This window comes from Eriocheir sinensis, chromosome 17 (assembly GCF_024679095.1).
Source record: "Eriocheir sinensis breed Jianghai 21 chromosome 17, ASM2467909v1, whole genome shotgun sequence".
NCBI classification, from domain to species: Eukaryota; Metazoa; Arthropoda; class Malacostraca; order Decapoda; family Varunidae; genus Eriocheir; species Eriocheir sinensis.
The window spans coordinates 14010695-14035360 of record NC_066525.1 but is presented as its reverse complement, the minus strand read 5'-3'; the positions used below and the strand labels follow the sequence as shown (position 1 = coordinate 14035360).

The window sequence follows — 24666 nt, the reverse complement described above, 5'->3', positions numbered from 1 at the left end:
AGTTTTAGTTGTTGTTGTTAGAACTTAAGAGTACTGGTAGTTAGAACTCTGGGCTGCCGATGGGGGGATCATGAGGTCTATTTTTGAAGATTCAGTAGTTGTAGTCAGTTGTTAGAATGCAAGGTTACTAACGAAGGTATAAGGGGGTCACGTGGCCTTTTCGTCAGTCTGTCAGTGGTCAGCGTGAGGGGCTACCGATGGGAGGAGGTGGTTCATCATGTGGACTTCTTGTCAGCATCCATCGTGTGAGGAGTTATATGTTTTCACACGAGGCACGCGCCGATATCTTTGTTTTGTATCGTCAGTACATATTCAAGTTGCTATAGCTTATGTGGTTTATACTAGTACATAAAGTTGTTGTCGTTTGTGTATATCATTGCTTGAATACTGTACGCTAAGTGATCATTTTTTTCTATATAATCTACATTTTTCCCAGTTTTTTTTTTTTTTTTTTTTTTTTTTCATCTCAGCCTATAGCGCCGGTAGGCTTTATTCAGGGGCCTAGCTGGTGGTTGGCCCAAGCCCGTCATGGCGCAGGCATTTTTTTTTATAGTGGCGCCAGTTATACTTGGCTCGTGCTGCCCCCCGGAACTCATTTTTTATTCTATTGGACGGTTTCTTCTAGAGTCCGGGTTGATGGGTGGTCTTCAGGACAGCATGTGGGTAGCAGGTTTATCATTTTACATTAATTCTATCTCTCTTCAGTTCAGTTCAGTTCAGTTCAGTTCAGTTCAGTTGAAGGTCGGGGAAATAGCCTTTGCAACGGCCTCTCTCTATTCTCTATCTATCTATCTGTCTATTTTTCATTCTTACAACATTGCTCTTCATCTCTCGTTATTCCTCTACGCTTAAAGGACGAAGTGGACGGAAATGAGCACCTCCGCCACTCGCTGCTTTTGCATATGCTCCCACCTTTACCTTTGCCATATCTATGTAAGTTTCCGTTGCAATATGTCCCTCTATTCCCAACACAAAAGGTAAAGCAGATAATACCACATAGAGACAATACAACATCTCTAGTGCTCTTCAGAATTGCCGTGATAGTGTTTGGGTGCATGTGTGTGTGTGTGTGTGTGTGCGACGTGGCAATGATGACAAAACAATTTCAGAAACAAAGGACACGTACACACACACACACACACACACACACACACACACACACACACACACACACACGGAAACAAAGGGCGCCACTCACACAAACATCCCGCAATCGCCCTAATAAACACATTTGCACATCCTGGTGGTTTTGTTTTTTTTTGTATATTCAATTAATTCACTTCCTAGGTAATTATATGAGAGAGAGAGAGAGAGAGAGAGAGCATATGAAAAGTATGTGTACAGGTGTGTCCAACTGTTGCCCTCCCCCATCTCTCTCTCTCTCTCTTGAGGGTTAAGGACCTACGGAGGGAATTAGAAACACTTCACCACGTGGGAGGCGGAGGAGGAGGAGGAGGAGGAGGAGGGATAAAAAGGAGGAGAAAAAGACTAAGCAAAAGGTTCGTGAGGACATGCACTTGGAGGAAAATGGAACAGAGAGGGAGGAGGAGGAGGAGGAGGAGGAGGAGGAGGAGGAGGAGGAGGAGGCATGCGTGAAGGGGTAATCGTCATACTGCAGTAATAAAGTAAAGGAAGGGGGTGAGAGGGGGTGAAGGGGGAAGGGAAGGGGGAGAAGGGAATAGGGGAAAAGGGGGGAGGGGGGAAGGGGGGGGAAGCACAGTCTCCTACACGCCTCTCCCTTCGCACCACCCTTAATACCTCCATTAGCCTATCGCCCTCTCATAACCTATTCCTCCTCCTCCTCCACCTCCTCCTCCTGGGGTCAAAATATTAAGGCATGCACACCTGTTCCCCATTAATTAATCAGTCGCAGGTGCCCCCCCCCCCTTCTCTCTCTCTCTCTCTCTCTCTCTCTCTCTCTCTCTCTCTCTCTCTCTCATTATCATCATCTTCAGTTATTATTAGTAACTGCAATGCAAAAGGCCTTTCCTAACGTCCTCCACCTCTGATGTTAGTGTAGTGTAGGCCTACCTTTTCCTTTCCTTATTCCTTTCCTTTCCTCCTATCCTAATTTCACCTTTCCACCTGGTTCTTTCTGTCCTGATTATTCCATTCCTAGAGCGCCACTGTTATTTCGGTTGTACTTTTGTTAGCAGCTCTACGCATATACCCTGCCCTAGTCTATTTCTTATTTCCGATCGTCATCAGAATATATTTAACCATTTCTGTTCCCGAATTCATGTTTTTTTCTTGTTTCTCCATATTATACCCAGCACAGTTCTCTCTCTCCCTCTTTGTTCGCTTCTTTGCTCTCTCTCTCTCAGCCTTTTGTGCAGTGCCAAGTGTTTTTATCGTAAACCAGGACTGGCGGGACACAGTGACGGCACAGGTGACAGGTGTACATACTCCTTTCTCTTCAGGGAGCGGCAGATTGCGATGCATGATATTAAAATGTTTACCAAAAGCACTCCACACTAATTCCTATTTTCCTGCTTTATTTTCCGCTTTACTTTTATCTGTGTGTGCCCTAATTAGTTGTCCTAGATACGTATATTCCACTACTCTCAAGTATTTCTTTACCTCTTCGTAGTTCCTAGATCATTCTTTGAGAGATTTTTCCTCAGAATCGCTTGGTAAGACTGACATTTATTAATCTAAGATAGTTAAAGTCTTTACCATCTATGTTGACTATACAGAATGCCCATATGACTGATGAAGTATTTTTTTTGGTACTTTTAAATACTTTCTCAAACACTCTTACGTAACACAGTGATGCTACACCGTACTTTCTGGACACTTGCCGTTGCCCTCATCACGCTCTTACATACTCCACATCACGCACTGTATAAATATAACCACACTTAGCACCTTACGCCGAGACACAACGCAAGACTAACTATTTAGGTAAGGCAGAGTTGTGTCACGTGCTATATACCTGTGCGTGACCTCGGTGCTCATCTCTCACCTCATTAGCACTTGAGCTTATGATGGGATATATGATAAATCCACAGACAGAGCTTACGATACATATTTCATTGGTCTGTATCTAAAGAGGCTATTACACAGGGCAAATTTTCCGTGGATCTTCAGTCAAACCACGATTTCCGCTGGCGTGGTTCTCATGTTTCCGTGGTTTTCTGACGTGTCCACAATCTTCCAAAGCTATGGTAGATTTCACCGAAGGACGACGGTATTACTCATCATCATCATCAGCAGCAATAACAAGAAACAAATGAGAACCACGCTAGCGGGAGTCGTGGTTTGACTGAAGATCCACGGAAAATTTGCCCAGTGTAATAGCCTCTTTAGATGGGTGTGGATTAGCTAGATGTTCAATAGCTGGGGGGGTTTTTCTTTCCTACGCGTTTTTACTTAGTCTTTACATTCCCTGACTTTTCACTGTATCTAAGTTGGTTGTGGGTTAGCTCTGTGCCCACTTGACCTTCTTCTACAAAGGATCTAACGCTTCTTTACCTTTCCCAGCCTCTCCTCTCCCGCCAAACTCCATCTATATTTGATCTACCATCTAAACTTTTATATTTACGCCACCTATACATAATATTTCTTCCTTATATCCTCTCCCTGCCATCTCCCCTCCCGCCTAACTCCATCTATATTTCGTCTACCCTCTAAACTTTATATTCACGCCACCTATACATAACCTTTCTTCATTACATACTCTCCCTGCCTTCTCCTCTCTCCCTCATTCTTTTCTTTTTGTAATATTTGGTGTACATTCTTAAAACTTTATATTTACGCCACCTATACATAACCTTTCTTCCCTTCATTATACCCTCCCCGCCCTCTCACCTCTCCCTAAACTTCATATTTACATCATCTCTATATTATCTTTCTTTCATCTATGTACCCTCCTCGCCCTCTCCCCACTCTCTCACCTCTATATATACACCATCTAAACATAACCTTTCTTTCCTCTATACTCTCCCCGACCTCCCCTCCTCCTCAACCTTTTTTTTTTATTCCTATCTGGTCTACACTTTAAATGTCACACCACTTTTGCACTTTTTTTTCTACTACTATATTCATCTTTCCCTTTCACGTGCCTCAGTTTCCATTCCATTAAGCAATCAGGCAGGTGTTCGCTAGAGAGAGGTTAAACGAACACCCACCCAGCTGTTTATAGACGTGTACGAGAGGGGCAATTTCGTGTGTATCGGTGTTCGTATAGCAAAGTGAGACGGCCCGGTGATAAGGAAACAGATCTCAGCAACATGTTAGAGGGAAAAGATACAGGAAATGAGCTCCGCAGGAAAATGAGGAGGAAAGAATTATAGTAGAAGACGTTTCGAAGAATAAATGAGTTTTGAAAGTAGAGTAGCAGCAGATAGAGAAAGAATACAGGTAGGGAATGAGAATGGGTCCTCCGACAAAAGAGAAGCGGCTTTTTTTTCAGTGCATATATATTTTTGCCCTTGAGTTGCCTCCTTTGCTGTAAAAAACACTAAATAAAAAATAAGAGAGGGAGCTCGAAAGGACAAGAAGGTTCCAAAATCTAAAATATAAATCAATCGTTAAGTTAAACAGTAAAACACTAAATGAATAGTTCCGTCACAAGGCCCATCTATGTAAAGGTGTCCAAGGCGCCGAAAAGACAAACAAATAATATATAACGTTTAGCATGTACTGGCATTTAAACTCGCAGGTAAGACTTTCATAACATTCAATAAATAATGTTTATGACAAACTATAGGGATAATCCTTTTTTCATTAACAGGACTAAAGGAACAGAGAAGTGGTTATGGTGCTCGTGTGATTGGAGGTGTTAGTGGTAGTGGTAGTGGTGGTGGTGGAAGACGTCCCAATAACCACCACCACCACCACCACCACGGGCAAGGTCACCTGTGGCCCTATACCTGCACACCTCGGCATACTGTTGTGTCTTCCGGTACGGTGCACATCTTTGATTAAGCCCCCGGCAAAGGCACGGGCACGCCTCTCTCTCTCTCTCTCTCTCTCTCTCTCTCTCTCTCTCTTACACACACACACACACACATATGCTCTACGACGTGGCACTTGTGGATCGGAGGAGGAGGAGGAGAGGTGGAGGAGAAGAGAGGTTGCCGTCCCACCACGACCCCTTTCTTCCTCTCTCTTCCTCCTTCTCCTCCTCCTCCTCCCCCTCCTCTTCCTTTCTCCTCCTCCTCCTCCCCCTCCTCTTCCTTTCTCCTCCTCCTCCTCATGTGTTCGTATGTTCACTTCCTTCCCTCCGTTCTTCCCTCCTATCTCTCCCACATCTTCCTTTCTGATTCAACCTCTTCCTCAATCTTCATTTCATCCATGTGTGTGTGTGTGTGTGTGTGTGTGTGTGTGTGTGTGTGTGTGTGTGTGTGTGTGTGTGTGTGTTTCCCTCGTATTCATTTTCATCCTCAGCCTTTTGCTTTCTCTTTTATTTCCTTTCTTATCCTCTTTCTATCTTCTTCTCTTTACATCCTTCTTCGTTCTCGTTCTTTTGCTTTTGTTATCTTCCTGCATCAACACTATCTTCCTATATCATCAACCCATCTTCATCTACCCCCCCCCCCACTTCCCTCTCCCATAATCTTCCCTCCAGCACTCTGATTTCTCTTCCTCATTCTTCAACTCCTCCTCCTCCTCCTCCTGCGTTATCTTCCTATATCAAACCGTCATCATTTACCCCCCCCCCTCTCTTGCTCCTCCTCCTCCTCCTTCCTTTCTCCTTATTCTACCCCCCACCACCCCCCCACACCCCAAATCTTTGCCTTCTAACACTCTCTTCCTCATTCCTCCTCCTCCTTTTCACCCCATCCTCCAACACTCTCACTCTTCCTCATTCCTCCATTCCTCCTCTTCCTCCTCCTCCTCCTTCCTTTCACCTCATTCTACCCCCCCCCCCAAAAAAAAATCTCCTTTCTAACACTTCCTCATTCCTCCTCCTCCTCCTCCTCCTCCTCCTTCTCCTTTTCACCCCATCCTCCAACACTCTCACTCTTCCTCATTCCTCCACTCCTCCTCCTCCTCCCCCTCCCCCCCCTCCTCCTAAATATACCCCGCGCCGCCTCCTCGCTGGGCTAACGAGGGACACTTTGGTCTCCCCGCAACAAAATGGCGACTAAGCAAACATGGCGACCGGCGCGCACACACACACACGTCACCTCTCTCTCTCTCTCTCTTCAATGAGCTGCGTGTTGACGGAGGAGAGAGAGAGAGAGAATCGTTTGGGGATGTTGAAAATCATTTGGATGGAAGGGGAAAGGAAGAGGGGGAAGAAGAATGAATAAAGGAGGAAGAGAGAAAAATATGATAAAAGTGGAAAAGAGAAGAGTTGATGTTGGAGAGAAGAGGAGGAAAACACTGAGGGGAGGAAAGCGATGGGAGGAAACGGATTAGAAAAGGACAAAAGGGGTGAAATAGATAAAAAGGGGGAGGCAGGAATAAGATGATGACAGAGGGAGAGAAATAGACAAGGCAGAAGAGATAAAAAGAAAAGGGATGCTGAAGAGAGGGAGAGAAAACAAGAATGATAAGACAAACGCAGATAATGTAATGTTTGGGTGAAGAAAATGAGAATGTTTGAAGGAAGAGGAGAGAAGGGAATGAATGTTTGAGAGACGAGAAAAGAAATGATTTAAGGAGGAGAGAAAAGAGATGAGGAAAGGGAAAGAAGGGAAAAAACAATGATGTGGAAACGAAAAAAGAAATGGAAGGGATGAGATAAGAGACTGGGGAGAGAGAGACGGGGAAGAGAAGGTGAGGAGAGATGAGAGAGAGAAGAAAAAAAAGTGGTGAGGAAAAAAAAAATAAAAACGAAAAATAAACGAAAACAAAGAAAAGGGTGAGGAAGCAAGGGAAGGAAAACGATAATGAAGAAGATAAAGATGAATCAGAGAGAGAGAGAGAGAGAGAGAGAGAGAGAGAGAGAGAGAGAGAGGAAACAGATCGACCAGACCGTTTTGGGCCTGCGTCAGGAGGAAAGGGGCGGGGACACGACGGGAAAGAGAGAGAGAGAGAGAGAGAGAGAGAGAGAGAGAGAGAGAGAGAGAGAGGGGGGGGGGAGGATATACAGTAGGGAGGACGCGGAGGAAAATGGAGGAAACAGGACTGGAGGAGGAGTAGATAGATGAGGAGGAGGAGGAGGAGGAGGAGGAGATGAATATGGTGAGGATGATGTCGGAAGGGATGGAGAGGAAAAAAAAAAAAAAGAGGGAAAAACATAGCCATGATAATAAGATAAAGAGAAGGGTGAAGGGAGGGAAGGAGGGATGCACAGGAAATCAAGAAAAGGAAAATAAGAAAGTAAAGAAAGTAGAAAACCAGGAAATAAAGAAGGGAAGGATAAGAGAGAGGGAAAGAGGCCGGAGGTGAGTTGAAGTTGCTGTGTGTGTGTGTATGTGTGTGTGTGTGTGTCCCAAGCACCCGCATGGCGTGATAAGATAAATACACAAACAGTATGTAGTGAGGTCTCTCTCTCTCTCTCTCTCTCTCTCTCTCTCTCTCTCTCTCCCACCTCCCTCCCTCACACCCACCCACACACACACACACACACACACACACACCCACACACACACACACACACACACACAGATATGCATACAGGAGGCAGGGTTTGTGTACTTAGCGTTCTGGTCAATTACAGGTGGGCGTGTATGGCCCTCCAGAACACGCAGGTGACCTCTGGGGATTAGAATGGGACGAATAGGCCTTAGTGTGTGTCTTTACTTTCGGCCTCTGCTTGTATCGGGAACTGGAGGTATGTGGGACCGTCTGACTCACTCGTTATATATGTGACTAAACTGATTGACTGAATGAATGGACTGTTGATTGGATGAACTGTTACATCGATCTTGTTTGTTTACTTCGATTTTTTTTTTTTTCAGATAGTTCAAGGGCGTGAAAAAAAAATTAATGAAAATGCGTCTGTTTGAGTCTTCGGATGTGTATGGCTCATGAAAGTTTGACTCATTCATTCTCTAACTGACTATCTGAATGAATAAGTGAATGACTGTATGAATGATGATTTGAGTCGTGATTTGTTTACTCTGTGGTGTTGATTGTTTTGGAGACTGGGTATATGTCTGATTCACTTCGTCTTCTTCTTCTTCTCTTCATGATCTACCAAACCTAACTCATTCCCTACTCTTTCCTTCTACTTCTCCTCTTCTTCTTTTCATCCTCTACCAAACCTAACTCCTTCCCTACTCTTTCCTTCTCTTCTGCTTCTATTCATCTTCTACGAAACCTCCTTACTTCCCTAGTCTTTCCTTCTCTTCTGCTTCTATTCATCCTCTACCAAACCTCCTTAATTCCCTACTCTTTCCTTCTACTTCTCTTCTTCTATTCATCTTCTACCAAACCTCCTTACTTCCAAACTCTTTCCTTCGCTTCTGCTTCTATTCATCCTCTACCAAACCTCCTTACTTCCCTACTTTCCTTCTACTTCTCCTCTTCTTCTTTTCATCCTCTACCAAACCTAACTCCTTCCCTACTCTTTCCTTCTCTTCTGCTTCTATCCATCCTCTACCAAACCTCCTTAATTCCCTACTCTTTCCTTCTACTTCTCTTCTTCTTTTCATCCTCTACCAAACCTACTTACTTCCCTACTTTTTCCTTCTATTTCTCTTATTTTTTCATCCTCTACCAAACCTAACCCCTTCCATCCTTACTCTTTCCTTCTACTTCTTCTTCTTTTCATCCTCTACCAAACCTACTTACTTCCCTACTTTTTCCTTCTATTTCTCTTATTTTTTCATCCTCTACCAAACCTAACCCCTTCCATCCTTACTCTTTCCTTCTCTTCTTCTTCTTTTCATCTTCTACGAAACCTAGGTCCTTCCCTACTCTTTCCTTCGTCTTCTTCTTTTCATCCTCTACCAAACCTCCTTCCTTATACTTTTTCCTTCTACTTTTCTTCTTCTTTTCATCCTCTACCAAGCCTCCTTCCTTATACTCTTTCCTTCTCTTCTTCTTCTTTTCATCTTCTACGAAACCTAAGTCCTTCCCTATACTCTTTCCTGCGTCTTCGTCTTCTTTTCTTCTTCTCTTCATCCTCTACCAAACCTCCCTCCTACCCTACACTTTCCTCCTTCTTCTTCTCATCTTCATAATCTACCCTTCGTTTTTTTCTTCCCATCTTCTCTTCATTATCTACCGAACCTTCCTTCTTCCCTACTCTCCCTTTACTGCTTCCCATCTTCTCTTTATGATTCTCTAACAGGGCCACTAATTAGGTAAGTCAATAAATGGTATAGTAACCCTCTTTGATGCTCGTTCATTAGTCCAGTGGCTGCTTAACGAGTTCTCTAAATAAGTAACTTCCACGCCACCAAGGAGTAAGAGTTGGATTAATACTGCACACGATAGACGATTGACTCCCCGACCCTGTATGAGTGCTTTATGTAAATGGTGTGTCTCTCTTATGTAAGAGTTGTGGTATTGGTTTTCTCTCTCTCTCTCTCTCTCTCTCTCTCTCCCCCACCACCACGTAAACTTGACTATTCCTCTCTTTTTATGTTGTTATGTGAGAAAAGAACATCCTCCTCCTCCTCCTCCTCCTCTTCTTTCATTTCCTCCTACCTTTCTTGTCCTCCTCCTCCTCCTCTTCCTTTCACTTTCCAAACACATACTTCTTATACTTCTCCGTTTTCTTCCCTTCACACACACACACACACACACACACACACACACACACACACACACGGGAAATTCCATTGTACTACACATCCTCTTATCTTACAAGCCTTGACCCTTTCCTTCCTGCGTTACTGGAGGCAAGAATTATATAAACACACACACACACACACACACACACACACACACACACACACACACACACACACACCTATACATATCATTATACCCAGCAACAGTCATACTAAGAGGTAAGTTCTCTCTCTCTCTCTCTCTCTCTCTCTCTCTCTCTTCCATATCGGCACATTTTTAACTCCGTCCAGCCTAACTAAAGAGAATTAAAGAGAAAGAGTAAAAGAGAAGGAAAAAAGATAATCTACCACTATACAAATAATAAAAAAAAGGTGTGTGGAGTAGTATACGTTAAGCTAACATCATTTTCTGTTATTCTTTGCTTTGAACTGTATCGTTTGGTATTATGTTAGCTTTATAATAGTCTCCTCTGTATTAGTATGTTTTCTTCGTTTTCGAGTTGGAGTTGGTTGTAATTTTGTTAAGTAATAGAGAACGCACTTTTTATTCCGATTATTACTGTCATTTTTTTCTAGATCTTCATCGGTAAATGCTTACGTTATTTTAAGCATGCATTTTTTTTATTAATCGCGTTTATCTATACTCTCTCTCTCTCTCTCTCTCTCTCTCTCTCTCTCTCTCTTACTTACGAGGTGAATGCTTCAATTAGGTCCGTATTCTCAGACGCTTCCGCCTCTCAAATCAACTATTTCCAAGGCCGGGAGAGAAATTAATCAGGTTTTCTTGAGCGCTTATTTAGGTGCATGGTACAGAAGAAGGGTCAAACTACCACCAGGGCCATAAGAGTACCCATGGAAATACCCAAAATCCCCATGAAAGCCTTGTCTAGTGCGTGTGCTTGGGAGTCGAAAAGAAAAAGAAAGAAATGTTGAAGAAAATGAGGCAATGTTTTCCTCCCCTTCCTGCCCGACTGCCTCCTGCCTGCCTGCCATGCTTGACTTCACTGTTTTTACGTCCCCGCCACGCCCCGCTTCCTCCCCGCTACCTGCGTCGCCAAGGAAGGTATATTCTGTGGTTCTTAATTATGGTGAATTTTCTGTCGCTGGCGGAGGGGGTACATTCACGTGTCTCTCAAGTGGCAGGCTATACGTATATGCGTCGCTAACAGGGTACATTTATGGGTGTCTTAAATAGATATGTTTTGCGTGTAACTGGGTACGTGTGTGTGTGTCTTAAGTGGCTATATGTTGTGTCTGTATCAGGGTGTACGAGTGTGTCTTCGAAGTAGCTGTAGTTAACGTGTCTAAGTGGGAACGTTTGTGTGTCTTAAGTGGCTATATGTTGTGTCTGTATCAGGATGTACGAGTGTGTCTTCGAAGTAGTTGTAGTTAACGTGTCTAAGTGGGAACGTTTGTGTGTCTTAAGTGGCTATATGTTGTGTCTGTATCAGGATGTAGTACGTGTGTGTCTTCGAAGTACCAATAGTTAACGTGTCTAAAAGTGGACGTTTGTGTGTCTTAAGTGGCTATATTTGCTAAAAGGGTACATTTATGGGTGTCTTGAATGGATATGCTTTGCTTATAACTGTGTACGTATGTGTGTGTGTGTGTGTTATGAAGCTACATATTTGTTTTGTGTCTTCGAAGTAGCTATAGTTAACGTGCCTAAAAGAGGACGTCAGTGTGTCTAAAGTGGCTATATTCGCGTCGCTAACAGGGTACATTCGTGTCTTCAGAGTGGCTGTCTTCCGCGGATCCAATGGAGGTAACTACTGGTGGTTCTTTAGGGAGCGTAACTTGGTCGACTCTGTTTCATTTACTTGCTAACAAGGGCCATATTTTAACGCTTCTTCAGGGGTGCATCTTCTGTCTAAAAAGGATACATGTGCTGTTTTCTACGGTACAAGTGAGTCTTATAGAGGGTACAATATGCGCCGGATTAAGGGGATTATACTAACTGTCCAACGAGGGTTACATTTTGCGTCTGTTGGTCGTATATTCTATTTTTCTTGTCTACATCTCGGTGACATCCAAGGCGGTGCACCATCAAAGCACTTCGGGATTTATAGATGCACGTAGACTAAACATTTTTACTTCCCATTTTTCATGTCTTTTTCCATCCTCCTCCTCAGATCATCATCTTTCTCCTCCTCTTCCTCTTACTAATCATTTGCTTTCTTCTCTTCCTCGTAATCATCATCGCCTTTCTCTCATCTTCCTCTTCCTAATCATTATCTTCTTTTTCCTCTTACTCCTCTTCCTAATCATCTTTCTCCTTCTCTTCCTCCTCCTCCTCCTCCTTCCTTATCGCCTTTTTACAATAGCTACAAGTATCTTTTCAATCATTAGGCCTTGACAAGAGAGAGAGAGAGAGAGAGAGAGAGAGAGAGAGAGAGAGAGAGAGAGAGAGAGAGAGAGAGAGAGAGAGAGAGAGAGAGAGAGAGAGAGAGAGAGAGAGAGAGAGAGAGAGAGAGAGAGAGAGAGAGTTTTTTTCTTTCTACACAGGCCATTTGTCAAGTAGATAAGGCGGCCGATGTGATTTGTTGATGTGTTAATTGAATGTTTTGGAGCTGAGGCCTCGTGTGTGTGTGTGTGTGTGTGTGTGTGTGTTCAATGGTTAGTGTTAAGCGAACAAAAGACTCTAATAATACTTTTCATTATGTTGAGAGAGAGAGAGAGAGAGAGAGAGAGAGAGAGAGAGAGAGAGAGAGAGAGAGAGAGAGAGAGAGAGAGAGAGCACGCCCATGAAAGTGACGACATAAAGAAGTAAACATAGAAGAGGAACCTTAAGGGACAGTCTGGGGAGGGGGAGGGGCAGGAGGAGGAGGAGGAAGATAATGGAAGGTTCATGTCCAGCAGCAACATTGATGTCCTACAATACTCTCTCTCTCTCTATCTCTCTCTCTCTCTCCCTAATAAGTAAAGGTAGTGAAAGGTGTAGAATTTGCACCTGGATATTCTGGGCACGCTGGGAGAGAGAGAGAGAGAGAGAGAGAGAGAGAGAGAGAGAGAGAGAGAGAGAGAGAGAGAGAGAGAGAGAGAGAGAGAGAGAGAGAAAGGAGACATTGATATCACGAGACAGACAGAGACAAACAGACAGACAGACAAACACAAACACACACATGAACAAGCAGAGATAGAGAAACAGATAAACACCAAACAGACAGACAGACAGATATACCTAACCTAACCTATACAGAGCGAGACAAAGGGACAGATAGACAGGCCGACAAAGAAACAGACATACAAAGGATACTCAGAAAACACAGAACGAACTAAAGAATGAAGATTATGAAGAGAAGGGAGAGTAAGAACAAAGAGAGGGAGGAGGAGAAGGAAAGGGAGGAGGAGAAGGAGAGGGAGGGAGAGGACAGAAAGAGGGAGTGAGATAAAGGATGATATGGGAAGGGAAGACTGTGGGAGAGGAAGAGATGGGAAGAAATGGATAAGAAGGGAAGAATGAGAATCAGAACGAAGAGAAAATATAGAATGAATTATACTAAGAAGAAGGAAGAGAAGAGATGATGAAGACAAGGAAGAGAAAAGGTGAAGAAATCAGGAGACAAAAACAGAGATGAAGAGGAGAAAGCAAACAAGAGGGGGAGGATAAGGAAATGAAATAAAGGAGAAAGAAGAGGAAATGAAAATGAGAAATAAAAAGTAGGTGGTGAAGAGTCAAAAGAGGAAAATAAGGGAGAAAGAAAGTAAGACGAAGAGGAAAAGGAGAAAGAAAGAAAGAAGGGAAGAATGAAGAGAAAAAAAGGGAAACGAGATGAAGAAGAGAAGAAGAAAGAGAAGAAACGAGAAAGAAGAGCAAGACGCGAAACAAAGGAAGAGATGGGAAAAAAAAGAGATGATGAGAAAGAGAAGGAAGAGAAGAAGAGACGAGAGAGGAGGAGATGCGAGATAAAAAAAGAATGAAGCAAGGTGATGGAGGGAAGGTGAGTGCTGAGGGACAGGTGAGAGGCCAGGTGAGGTAAGAGGGGAGAAGGGGGGAGAGGGGGGAGGGGGAGGGGCAGGTGTTCGGCAACCAACACGTGGAGGCAGGTGTGGGGAGGCAAGGCAAACCCCGTTACCTGGACCTCTCTCTCTCTCTCTCTCTCTCTCCTTCTGTATTTTTCTAATTTGTTTTCCCTGAGATTATATCGAATGAAATCTCTCTCTCTCTCTCTCTCTCTCTCTCTCTCTCTCTCTCTCTCTCTCTCTCTCTCTCTAAAGGACACACCTAGATGAGTTATGTGCTTTGCTCTGTCCCCATTTGGAGGTGTCGTCTCTCTCTCTCTCTCTCTCTCTCTCTCTCTCTCTCTCTCTCTCTCAGCGGAAGCAATTATATAGTAGCCATAACCTACTATTACTACTACTACTACTACTGCTAATAATAATAATAATAATAATAATAATAATAATAATAATAATAATAATAATAATAATAATAATAATAAGCCCTTTAAACCCTCACCTTTTTCCCTTCACCCGCGCCACCGGAAGTTAGGCTGTCACAGAGGGGAGAGGGGAGAGGAGGGGAGGAGACACGGAAGGAGGAAGAGACAGAAGGAGGAAGGAGGAGGAGGGAGAGAGAGGACAGGATGCAGCAAGAGGGGAAAGGAATGGTCTTGGTAAGGAGGGGAAAAAAAGGAGAATGAAAGTAAGAGAAAAAAAAAGTATAGAGGAAAAAAATGTGTATAAGAAGATGGGAATGGACGGAAAGAAGTCTAACTAAAAAAAAAAAAAGGAAGGGGGATAAGTAGTACAAGAAAAAGCAAATCTCAAAGAAAAAAATATATAAAGAAGGAAAATTATAAAGCAATGCATGAAGGAGAAAAAGACGGGAAAAGGGAAAACAATGCAGGAAAACAGGGAAAATTAAGGGAAAGGAAAGGGAGAGAGGAGGAAGCAAAGGAAAAAGGAAGGAAAAACGATGTGTGAAGGGAAAAGGGGGGAAAATGAGGAAATATAAAAAAAGGGAAAAAAAGGCAGAGTAAGGTAAGGAGGAAAGTAACATGTACGAGACGGTGAAGAAATGGAACAAAAAAAGGGAGGAGAGAGAGAGAGAGAGCATGGATGAAGTAAGGTATAAGAAAAAGGAGAACAAGGTACGGAAAGATGAGGTATGAAGAAGAAAACCAATAAAATAGTTAAGAAAAATAAATAAAAAAAGAGGGTGAGGTTGTGAAGATGAGGGATGCTGTATGTGAGAGATGGAAGATGAAGAACTGAAATACTGGAGATGATAGTGAATAAAGACAGACAGACAGACAGAGAGACAGAAAGAAAGACGAAGAAGAGACTAGACAGGAAGAGAGAGGGAGAGAGAAGATAGGTTTGAATATAGTAATGTTGCAAGGCGAAGAAATAATAAGTAAGAGAAGAAGAAGAGAATATCCACAATAAATAACAACACGGTAACAGAGAGAAAAAAAAGAGGAAGAGAGAAAAAGAAGAAGAGGAGGAGATGAATGATGCTGAAAGATGAAAGAAAAAAAAATACCGTGGAAGAGAGAATGTAAGAGGAAAAAAACTACACATCAACTGGCAACACACACACACACACACACACACACACACACACACACACACACACACACACACACGTTATCGCTTATCTGTCCCTCGGTGTACACGTCATTTCCGCACATCCTTGCTCTCACCACACTACCGAGAGAGAGAGAGAGAGAGAGAGAGAGAGAGAGAGAGAGAGAGAGAGAGAGAGAGAGAGAGAGAGAGAGAGATTGCATGCGTCTAGTATGTGAAATGAGGTCATATGAGGAAAGTAGGGGACACACACACACACACACACACACACACACACACACACACACACACACACACACACATAGTCCCTCATGTAAGTACGGTCACCCTGGAGAGAGAGAGAGAGAGAGAGAGAGAGAGAGAGAGAGAGAGAGAGAGAGAGAGAGAGAGAGAGACAGGCCTATCCCTCTCCCTCCCTCTTTCTCTTCGTCACTCCCCTCCCTCCCTCCTTCCGGCTATATATATCTTCCCTCCTCCTTCCTCTCCTTCCTACTTCCTTCACCCTTCCTATACGGTCCTTCACATCATCCTTCTTCCCTTCCTTCCTTCCTTTCCACTTCCTCTTTATTTTATTCCTTCAGTCCTTATTTCCTTCATTCCTCAGATTCCACATTTTACACTCTCTCTCTCTCTCTCTCTCTCTTATACAGCGGGGGTAATAGAACAATAACGTTATATAACAATGCTGCTGCTCTCTCTCTCTCTCTCTCTCTGATATGGATGAAAACAATGACTGGGATATCTATGACCAACAAACAAACAAACAAACGTAAGTCTGCGGAAACAATAACAAAAACAAAATATAAACTACTAAACGTTGACATTTGTAGTTTCTTATACATTATTCTTTTTTATCTTATTTATATTATTTTGTTTTGTTTTTATAAGTTTAAAAGCAGTCCCCCGTATGTGTGTGTGTGTGTGTGTGTGTGTGTGTGTGTGTGTGTGTGTGTGTGTGTGTGTGTTCCTAGGATTAAAGAAATCAGGGCAGGACGCAGGAAGAGGAAGAGGAAGAGGAGGAGGAGGAGGAGGAGGAGGAGGAGGCTTGTTTGCTGTTCTTAATGTGTTTCTAAAAGCGTCTTCTGAAAAAAAATCTTGAAAGTATCTCCTTAAAATGTGTCCTTAAAAAAAATGTGCTTAAAAATGTGTTCTAAATATTATGTTCTTAAAGGGTTCTTAAAGTGTATTGATAAGTGTCTTCTAAAGGGTGGTCTTCAAAGCTGTTTTCTACATTCTCTTTTACAACTAAACATGGTCATAACTATTTCCTCCTCTTTCATATTTTCCTCCTCTTCTCATTTTCCCCAACACTGACTATCACCTGTCTGTCTGGGGTCGTACAACACTTACACATAAAGCTGACGTGTAAATAAATATATGGACGAGATAAGTGGGGGAGGACGAGACAAATGAGAGGGGAAAAAAAGAGGTGGAGGGGTAACACTAGCTAAATAATTGGTTCTTTTTTAATGTCAATGTAAACAGCTCAAGAGTCATGAATAAAACAGAAAAAACAAAAGCCTGCACCAGCCAAAGGAGTAAAGAAAGAGGCCAAAAGAGAGATCAGTGAATTAGGCTGAGGTGGCGTCTTGATGCTGTATATATCTGAGTTTTCCTGAGACACTTCCTTCATCTCCTTTTCCTACGCTTCCCCCTTTCCTACCTTTTTTCCCTCTCCCTTCCACCTTCTTTTATTTTCCTCTGTTATGTCTGAGTTTTCCTGAGACATTTACTTCATCTCCTTTTCCTACGCTTTCCCCTTTCCTACCTTTTTTCCCTCTCCCTTCCACCTTCTTTTATTTTCCTCTGTTATGTCTGAGTTTTCCTGAGACACTTCATCTCCTTTTACTACGCTTCCCCCATTCCTACCTTTTTTCCCTCTCCCTTCCACCTTCTTTTGTTTTCCTCTGTTATGTCAGAGTTTTCCTGAGACACTTCCTTCATCCCCTTTTACTACGCTTCCTCATTTTCTTACTCCCTACCTTTCTTCCCATTCCCTTCCACCTTCTTTCTTCTTTTATTTTCCTCTGTTATGTCTGAGTTTTCCTGAGACACTTCCTTCATCTCCTTTTACTACGCTTCCCCATTCTTCCATATATACTCATTTTCTTATTCCCTACCTTTCTTCCCTCTCCCTTCCACCTTCTTTCTTTTATTTTCCTCTGTTATGTCTAAGTTTTCCTGAGACACTTCCTCTCCTTTTCCTACGCTTCCTCATTCCTACATACTCATTTTCTTTTATATTCCTTAACTTTCTTCCCTCTCCCTTCTACCTCCTTTTAATTTCCTCTACCTCCGCTTTTCCCTCCACCACATGTTTTTTTTTCCTCATTATTATTTGGTCATGTGGAAGAGCTGATGAAAATGAGGAGTCGATGGAGAAAAGGAAAAAAAATAAGAGATGAGGAGGAAGAGAGATTTAAATGGTGTTGACAAAGGAAAACGTCTCTCTCTCTCTCTCTCTCTCTCTCTCTCTGCCATCACACCCCGTACATAAATAAACAAAACAATGGTACACACATAGCGTCACACACCCCGCCCCCCTCCCCCATAACCCTCCACCCCATACCCCCTCCCATGCAACCCCCAACCTCTCCTCCCTTTCCCTCCCTCTCCTTTCACCTTCTCCACTTTACCTCCCTTCCTTCACCGCCCCCCCCCCCCACCACACACAAGTTTCTTTACACCGACCCTTAACTCTATTTGTCTTTACTATTCCCCTTTTCCTCCTTTTTTTCCCTTTCCCTTCTATTTTCCTCTCTTCCCTTGCTTCCTTCTTTTATCTTCCATCTCTATACACCGTCCCTTATCTTGTGCTCCTCTTCGCCTCCCCTCTTTCTTTCTTTTTTCCTCTTCCTCTTTCTTTCTTCCCTTTACTTCCTCTTCCCTTAATCTTTCCTCTCTTACCTTCCTTCACCTCAACATCCTCTTATCCCTCCCCTAATCTCTATTTCCTCCTTTCCTCTTTACCTCCCTTCTTTCCTTCTTCCCTCTTCTTTCTTCCCTCTATCTTTATCTCCTCCCTTACCTTCTTAACACCCCAAAAAACTGTCCTTACCTCCCCATGCTCCTGTTTATCTCCCCTCTTCCTTCCTCCCTTCTCCCCTCGACCTCTTCCTCCTCCCTAACACTCCCCTCTTACCTATATCCCTTAATTCCCTTTATCTTCTCCCTTACCCTTTTCTTTGTACCTCCCCTTCTCCTGCACTTCACTCCCCCCCCCCCCCCCACATTCCCGTACCTTGAAATACCTTACCCTTCCACTCTCCCCCTCTCCCCGTTTCCCCCCTCACCTGTATCCCTCCTCCTCCTCCCTTGTGTTCTTCCCCCTGCACCTTACACCTGGCGGATTGTCCCCTCCCCTACCTTCCTCCCCTCTCCCCACCCCTCTCACCCCCCTCCCCCTCCCCTCCCCTGATGTTGCATATGTCTCTGCAACACCGCCACCACCACCATCACCATCACTACCTGTCATAAACACCCATGCAGGATATTGTCGAGATCACCACCACCATTACTACACATCACCGCCACCCACTTATTCTTTTAATCTCCAGAAACACTTGTGTCTAACCTCCCCTACCCTCTCTCTCTCTCTCTCTCTCTCTCTCTCTCTCTCTCTCTCTCTCATGAAGAAAACAGAGGAAAAGGAGGAAGAAAGAATGGAACGGGAATGGAAGGGAGAATGTTCGAGGGGAAGGGGGGGAGGGGGAGAGAGGGGGGGAGATAAGGAATGAGAGAAAGGAATAGTGAGAAAGGGTGAGAGGAAGATAACGAGAACGAGAAAGAGGAGAAATAGAAAAGGGAAATAGAAGAAATAAAGGAAAAGGTAAGGGCAGAAGGAATACGGAAGAGAAACAAAGAAAAGCAGAATTAATAAAGCAGATCAATGAAGAAGAAAACGAGAAGAAAGAATTATATAAAAGATAGATGAAGAAGCAAGGAGGGGTAGGGATGAAGGAGGAGGAGGAGGGGGAGGTGGGATGAAGGAGGAGGAGGGGGAGGGGAAGGAGGAGGAGGAGGAGGAGGAATGGAAAAAGAAAGCAAAAGGATAGGAACTACGAATCAAACAAAGGAACAACAAGAGAAAGGAGGAAGGAGAAGGAAGGAGGAGGAAGGGAAGTAAGGGGAAATGAAGTAGTGAGGAAGGAAAAGCGGAGATAGAAGAAAATAAAAGAAGAAAATGGGAGGGAGAGGGAAGAAAGGTAGGGAGTAAGAAAATGAGTATGCACGGAGAAGGAGAAGGGGGAATAGGTGTCAAACGAAAGAATAAAGAAGAGCGAGAGCAAAGGAGAGAAATGAAAGGAGGGAAGGAAGACGGGAACAAGAGGGAGAGGGAGGGAAGGAAGGAGGCAGGGAGAGGGAGGGAAGGAAGGAGGGAGGGAGAGGGCCAAATAAAATAAAATAAAAGGTAAGGAAAAGACGAAAAAGAGGCGTAAGAGAAAAGGGCGGAACAGGTGAGGGGAGTAAGAGGAAACGAAGGAGAAGTAGAGGACAAATGGAGGAAGAGACGGAACAAAGACGAAGAAGGAAGAAGAGGAGGAAGAGGAGTAAAAAGCAAGGGAAGGAGTAGGTATGAGAGGGAGAAGGAAGAAGGGGAGAGGAGGAGGTTAAAGCATTAGAGGGGAGGGAGGAAGAGAAGGGAGGGAGGAGAGAAGGTAGGAAGCAAGAGTAAATGAAGGAAGTAGGGAAGAGGAGGAGGAGAAATACGAAGCAAGGGAAGCAGAAGGAAGAGAGGAGGAAGAGGAGGAGGAGGCAAGGGAGGAAGGAAGAGAGGAAATGAAAGAGGGAAGAGAAGGAGGTGGAGGACGTAGTTTGAAGGGAAGGAAAGAGGAAAGAAGAAGAAAGCAAGGGAAGAAGGGAGGAAAGGAAGACGTAAAAAATAATAAAAAAAAAAGAAAAAGAAAGAACTGAGGCAAAGCATAGGAGGGTAAGGGAAGGAGTAGGTATGAAGGAAGGAGAGAGGAAGAGGGAGAGGGAGGAAGAAAGCAAGGGAGAAGGGAGAGAAGGAAGAAGAGACGTAAGAAAGAAAAAACTGAGAAGGGGCATAGGAGGGGGACGGAAAGGAAGGAAGTAGTAGGTATGAAGGAAGAATGGAGGAAGCGGCAGCGGGAGGAAGAAAACAAGGGAGAAGGGAGAGAAGGAGGAAAAAAAGACGTAAGAGAGATAGAAAGAACTGAGAAGAAGCAGCATGGGAGGGGGATGGAAGGGAGGGAAGGAGTAGGTATGAAGGAAGGAGAGGAAGAAAGCAAGGGAGAAGGGAGAGAAGGAAGAAGACGTAGAGAAGCAATAAAGCAGAGAAGGAAAGAACGGAGACGAAGTAGGGGGGGGGTGGGAGAAGGTGGAAGGGAAGGAGGTATGAAGGAGGAAGGAGTGCAAGGAAGAGATAGAGGAAGGAAGAAAGCAAGGGAGAAGGGAGAGAAAGAAGACGAAGGAAGAAGGAAAGAACTGAGAAGCATAGGAGAGGGAGGGAAGGAAAGGAGGTAGGTATGAAGGAAGGCCAGAGGAAGAGGTAGAGGGAGGTTGAGGGAGGTAAAGGGAGGTAGGGAGGCAGGGAGGGCATGAGGGCGACAGGGTGCTTTGCCTCGGAGCACCAGCGGGACAAAAATAGTGGTATTAGTCCCAACGTGGCTCACTGCCATCTGAACGCCCCCCCCCCCCCTCCACCCCACCCCCAATGCTCCTCCTTCTCCTCTTCTTCCTACTCCTCCTTCTTCATTCGTCGCTGATTCACTTCTTTCTTTCAATTCTTGCTTTCGTATTTCTGCTTCTCCTTCTCCTCCTCCTTCTTTTCTTGCTTATTTTCTTATTCCTATCTTTCACTTATTTTCAAGCTGATTTTCCTTCTGCTCCTTCTAATCCTCCTGTTATTACTTCCATTTCGTTTTCTCTCCTTTTATTCCTATTGCCCTTCGCTTGTTTCTTCAACCTCCTCCTCCTCCTTCCTCCCCTTCACTTCTTCCTACCTCCGTTCCCCTGCTCTCTCTCTCTCTCTCTCTCTCCTACTTCCTTCATTCTATCTTCTTTAATCTTCTTCCACTTCTCCCTTATTACCTCTTCCTCTTGCCCTATATCCTCTTTCTCTTTCACAAAACCGCAACTCACCCAAATCACCCATCCCTCTTCCTTCTCTCCTCCTCTTCCTCCTCCTCATCTCCAAGAAACACTTCCCGAAAAAAAAAAAACATTAAAAACGGCAGACTTATAAAAAAGAAGGTATTTCCATCTTCCTCCTCCTCCTCCTCTTCATGCTTCTCCTCCTCCGCCTACCCACACAACATTTCCCTTCCTAACCTCTCTCCTTCCTCCTCCCTTCCTCTCGTCTTCTTCCTATTTCTTCCTATTCCACCAGTCACTCCTCTGTCCTTTCTTTCCTCTTCTTTTTTTTTCTTCCCTTGCTTATTTTTTTCTCGCTTCTTCCTCCTTTCCTCCACTTCTTCGTTCCTTCATTCCCAATCTTAATTTATTTTCCCTTCTAATCTCCACCTTAACATTATTTTTCTAACTCCTTCCTCCACTTTTTTTTTTTTTTGCATATTCCATCATTCCCTTCCCGTTCCTTCTTCACTATTATCAGTCTCTTCTCCGTCTTCCCTTCCTTTCATTAACCTTGTCTAAGTCCTCCCTTCCTTTCTTTACGTTCTCCCCCTTCCTTCCCTTCACCCAGCTTTCCTTCCCAACTTTTTTCTTTCACTTCACCTTGCATTCGCTTCTCCCTTCCACCTCTTTTCATTATGGTCTCCCTTTTTACCCTACCTGCAGCCTTCGTAATCATTATCAACACCATACACCTGAGATATTGTGAGGGGGGGGGGGGGAAATGGATGGGTGTGTGTGGGGGGTGGGGGGGGGGGAAATGGATGTGTGTGTGTGTGTGTGTGTGTGTGTGTGTGTGTGTGTGTGTGTGTGTGTGTGTGTGTGTGTGTGTGTGTCGAAAACTGCAAGATAGACGTGTGACTAAATGACACACTAACAAATAATGAGTGTAGTGAGTGAGTGCGTTTGAGTGAGTGTGCGTGCTTGAGTGCGTGAATAAGTAAATGAGTAACGAGAACAGTGAGTGTAAAGGAGGGAGGAGGGAAAAAAAAGTGCGTGACAAAAGTGCGCGAGAGTGAATGTAAATAAGTAAATGAAAGAATGCAAAACGAGGTGAGTGTTAAGGTGTGTGTGAATGAGTGAGTGAGGGACTGTGAGTGCGTGGGTGAGTAAATGAGCGATGAAAATTAGTTCCAGTGAGTGTGAGTGATATAGATGACGAGAATGTGAGAAAGTGAGTGTGGCTACTTCAGAGAGAGAGAGAGAGAGAGATGAGAATGTGAGAAAGCGAGTGTGGCTACTTCAGAGAGAGAGAGAGAGAGAGAGAGAGAGAGAGAGAGAGAGAAGGTGAGTGAATGATAGTATACAAGACATGAACGTGAGAAACAGAGTGAGTGAGTGAACATGACAAGACGTGACGTGACCAGCGTGCGTGAGGCCAATGCATGAGTGAGTGATTGACGGAGGGGAAAAAGTTGTGACGAGGGAAGGTAAATGAGAAAAAACAACGAAAAAAAAAAACAACTTCGTATGTGAGCAAGTGTTCGGCGCGTGATCCCCACTACCTCAGCTGCTCCATCCCCCCCCCCCCCTCTCTCTCTCTCACGCCGTCCCTCCTCCCCTTCTCACTCTTTCTCCCATTTCTTATTCCTTCTCCTCCTCCTCCTCCTCCCTTTCTCCCTCTTCCCTCTTCGCCCTCCGTAAGAAAAAGTCTACACACACACACACACACACACACACACGAGGCAATGTAAAATTCATCTTCTACTTTTGTTTGACTACGGAGAGAGAGAGAGAGAGAGAGAGAGAGAGAGAGAGAGAGAGAGTGTGTGTGTGTGTGTGTGTGTGTGTGTTGGGAGGGAGCACAGACAGATTGATATCACCCTTTCCCTCCCTCTAAAACAATTCACACCTTATCATCAATATCCTACAACACGCAGAGAGAGAGAGAGAGAGAGAGAGAGAGAGAGAGAGAGAGAGAGAGCGGCACACGCTGGTCTGAGGGAGCATACACACAACAGCGGGATGGATGAGTTTGTGATAACTGGTGGAGTCGAGATAGCGAGTCCCGGCGAGGCGACACGCTCAGAGAGAGAGAGAGAGAGACTTGGACCACCAGACCAAAATAAAACGTGGTGTCGCGATCTGCAACACGTCCAGCGCAGCTCAAACAATAATATAACGTGACACATGCCTGCCTCAGCTATCACTCCTGTCGCTTTACGAACATTGATTGCCTTACAACCTCAACCGCCGAAGAGTGGAGCTAAACTAACATTACTAATATTTCAAAATCCCTACGGTGGAGGCAGAGGAGGAGAAGTAATAGGAAAGTATGCTGCAGTAATCATTATGTAAATACCGGTAGTATCCACTGAATAAGCTACAGTGACGAGTGCGTGTGTAAGGTATACTTACAAACCCGTAGCCTCGACTCTTGCCGGTCTGTCTGTCCGTGATGACCACCGCCTCCTCGATCTCGCCGTACACTTCGAAGTGCTCGCGGAGAGACTTGTCGGTGGTGTGGTAGGGCAGGCCGCCGACGAAGATCTTGGTGAAGGTGGTGTCCTTCTGGTTTATGCCTTGCGCCTCTAACGCTTGGTGGTGCATAGATTGCGTGGTGATGCCAGAAGGCATGGAAGCGGGTAGCGCGCCGGGCATGAGCATGATGGCGATGGTTGTGGTGGGGATGATGGTGGAGGTGGTAGTGGTGGTGAGCGAGTGTGTGAGGAAGAGAAGGAACAGAGACGAGGACGGAGGCAGCGGCTATCAACGCTCACGACCACGGTTCACGGTAGACTGACTGACCTGCTGGTGGTGGTGGTGGTGCGGCTGGCCGCTCACGCACCCCATCCCCCCGCCCCCGCCCCTCACCCATCCTCCTCGCCCTCCCTCCCATTTGGCACTCTGAGTTGCCAAGGCGAACACTTCCCTACCTTATTTAACTTTAATATATCAATGCCTGAAGGACTAACATCGCACCCACAGCACACCAAGAAACAGCCACATCGAATACCACCTGTAATACCCGTAACAGATTGTAAAACTTGTATAAGGTAAAGAGACGAATCGGCATCGCTGCAACAGGCACGCGCTAGGGTTGGGACGCATGCGCGTTGGGTAACATTAGCCACGTGGGTCGCCAGCAGCAGCAGCAGCAGCAATAGGGGGGGGAACAGGAGGGATGAATTTAGGGAAGTCTTCGTGGTGGGGAGGGGGGAGAGGTAGGGGATGCTTCCCTGCCGAAAGCACATGCAAAAACACAAATATCCACTCAGAACAGCTGCAACTTTTTTTTTTCATATCCTACACACACACACACACACACCATGTCGCTCCTCTACGTCAACATACACGTGTCACCCTCGCCAAACACAACCACAATTTTCAACAAACACAGGAGAGAGAGAGAGAGAGAGAGAGAGAGAGAGAGAGAGAGAGAGAGATGCAGCATGCACAA

General features: G+C 44.6%; 1 protein-coding gene and 1 long non-coding RNA gene across 3 annotated transcripts in view; both read right to left on the bottom strand.

Moving 5' to 3' along the window:
• The window catches only part of LOC126999986 (RNA-binding protein 24-like), a 101942-nt gene extending 77897 nt beyond the window's left edge, over positions 1-24045 (bottom strand). Inside the window, exon 1 of one of the 2 annotated variants that reach the window (XM_050863335.1) lies at positions 23625-24045. In XM_050863335.1, coding sequence (XP_050719292.1) covers positions 23625-23873 — 249 coding nt within the window. In that variant the 5' untranslated portion in view covers positions 23874-24045. The remainder of the gene's footprint in view (positions 1-23624) is intronic. The other variant, XM_050863336.1, reaches the window with a different exon arrangement.
• Positions 7813-12005, bottom strand: LOC126999987 (uncharacterized). The gene is made up of 2 exons (XR_007753682.1): positions 8883-12005; positions 7813-8772 (listed from the first exon to the last, which is right to left on the bottom strand). It is a non-coding gene; the product is annotated as an uncharacterized LOC126999987 (long non-coding RNA).
• Positions 24046-24666: the final 621 nt, after the last annotated feature.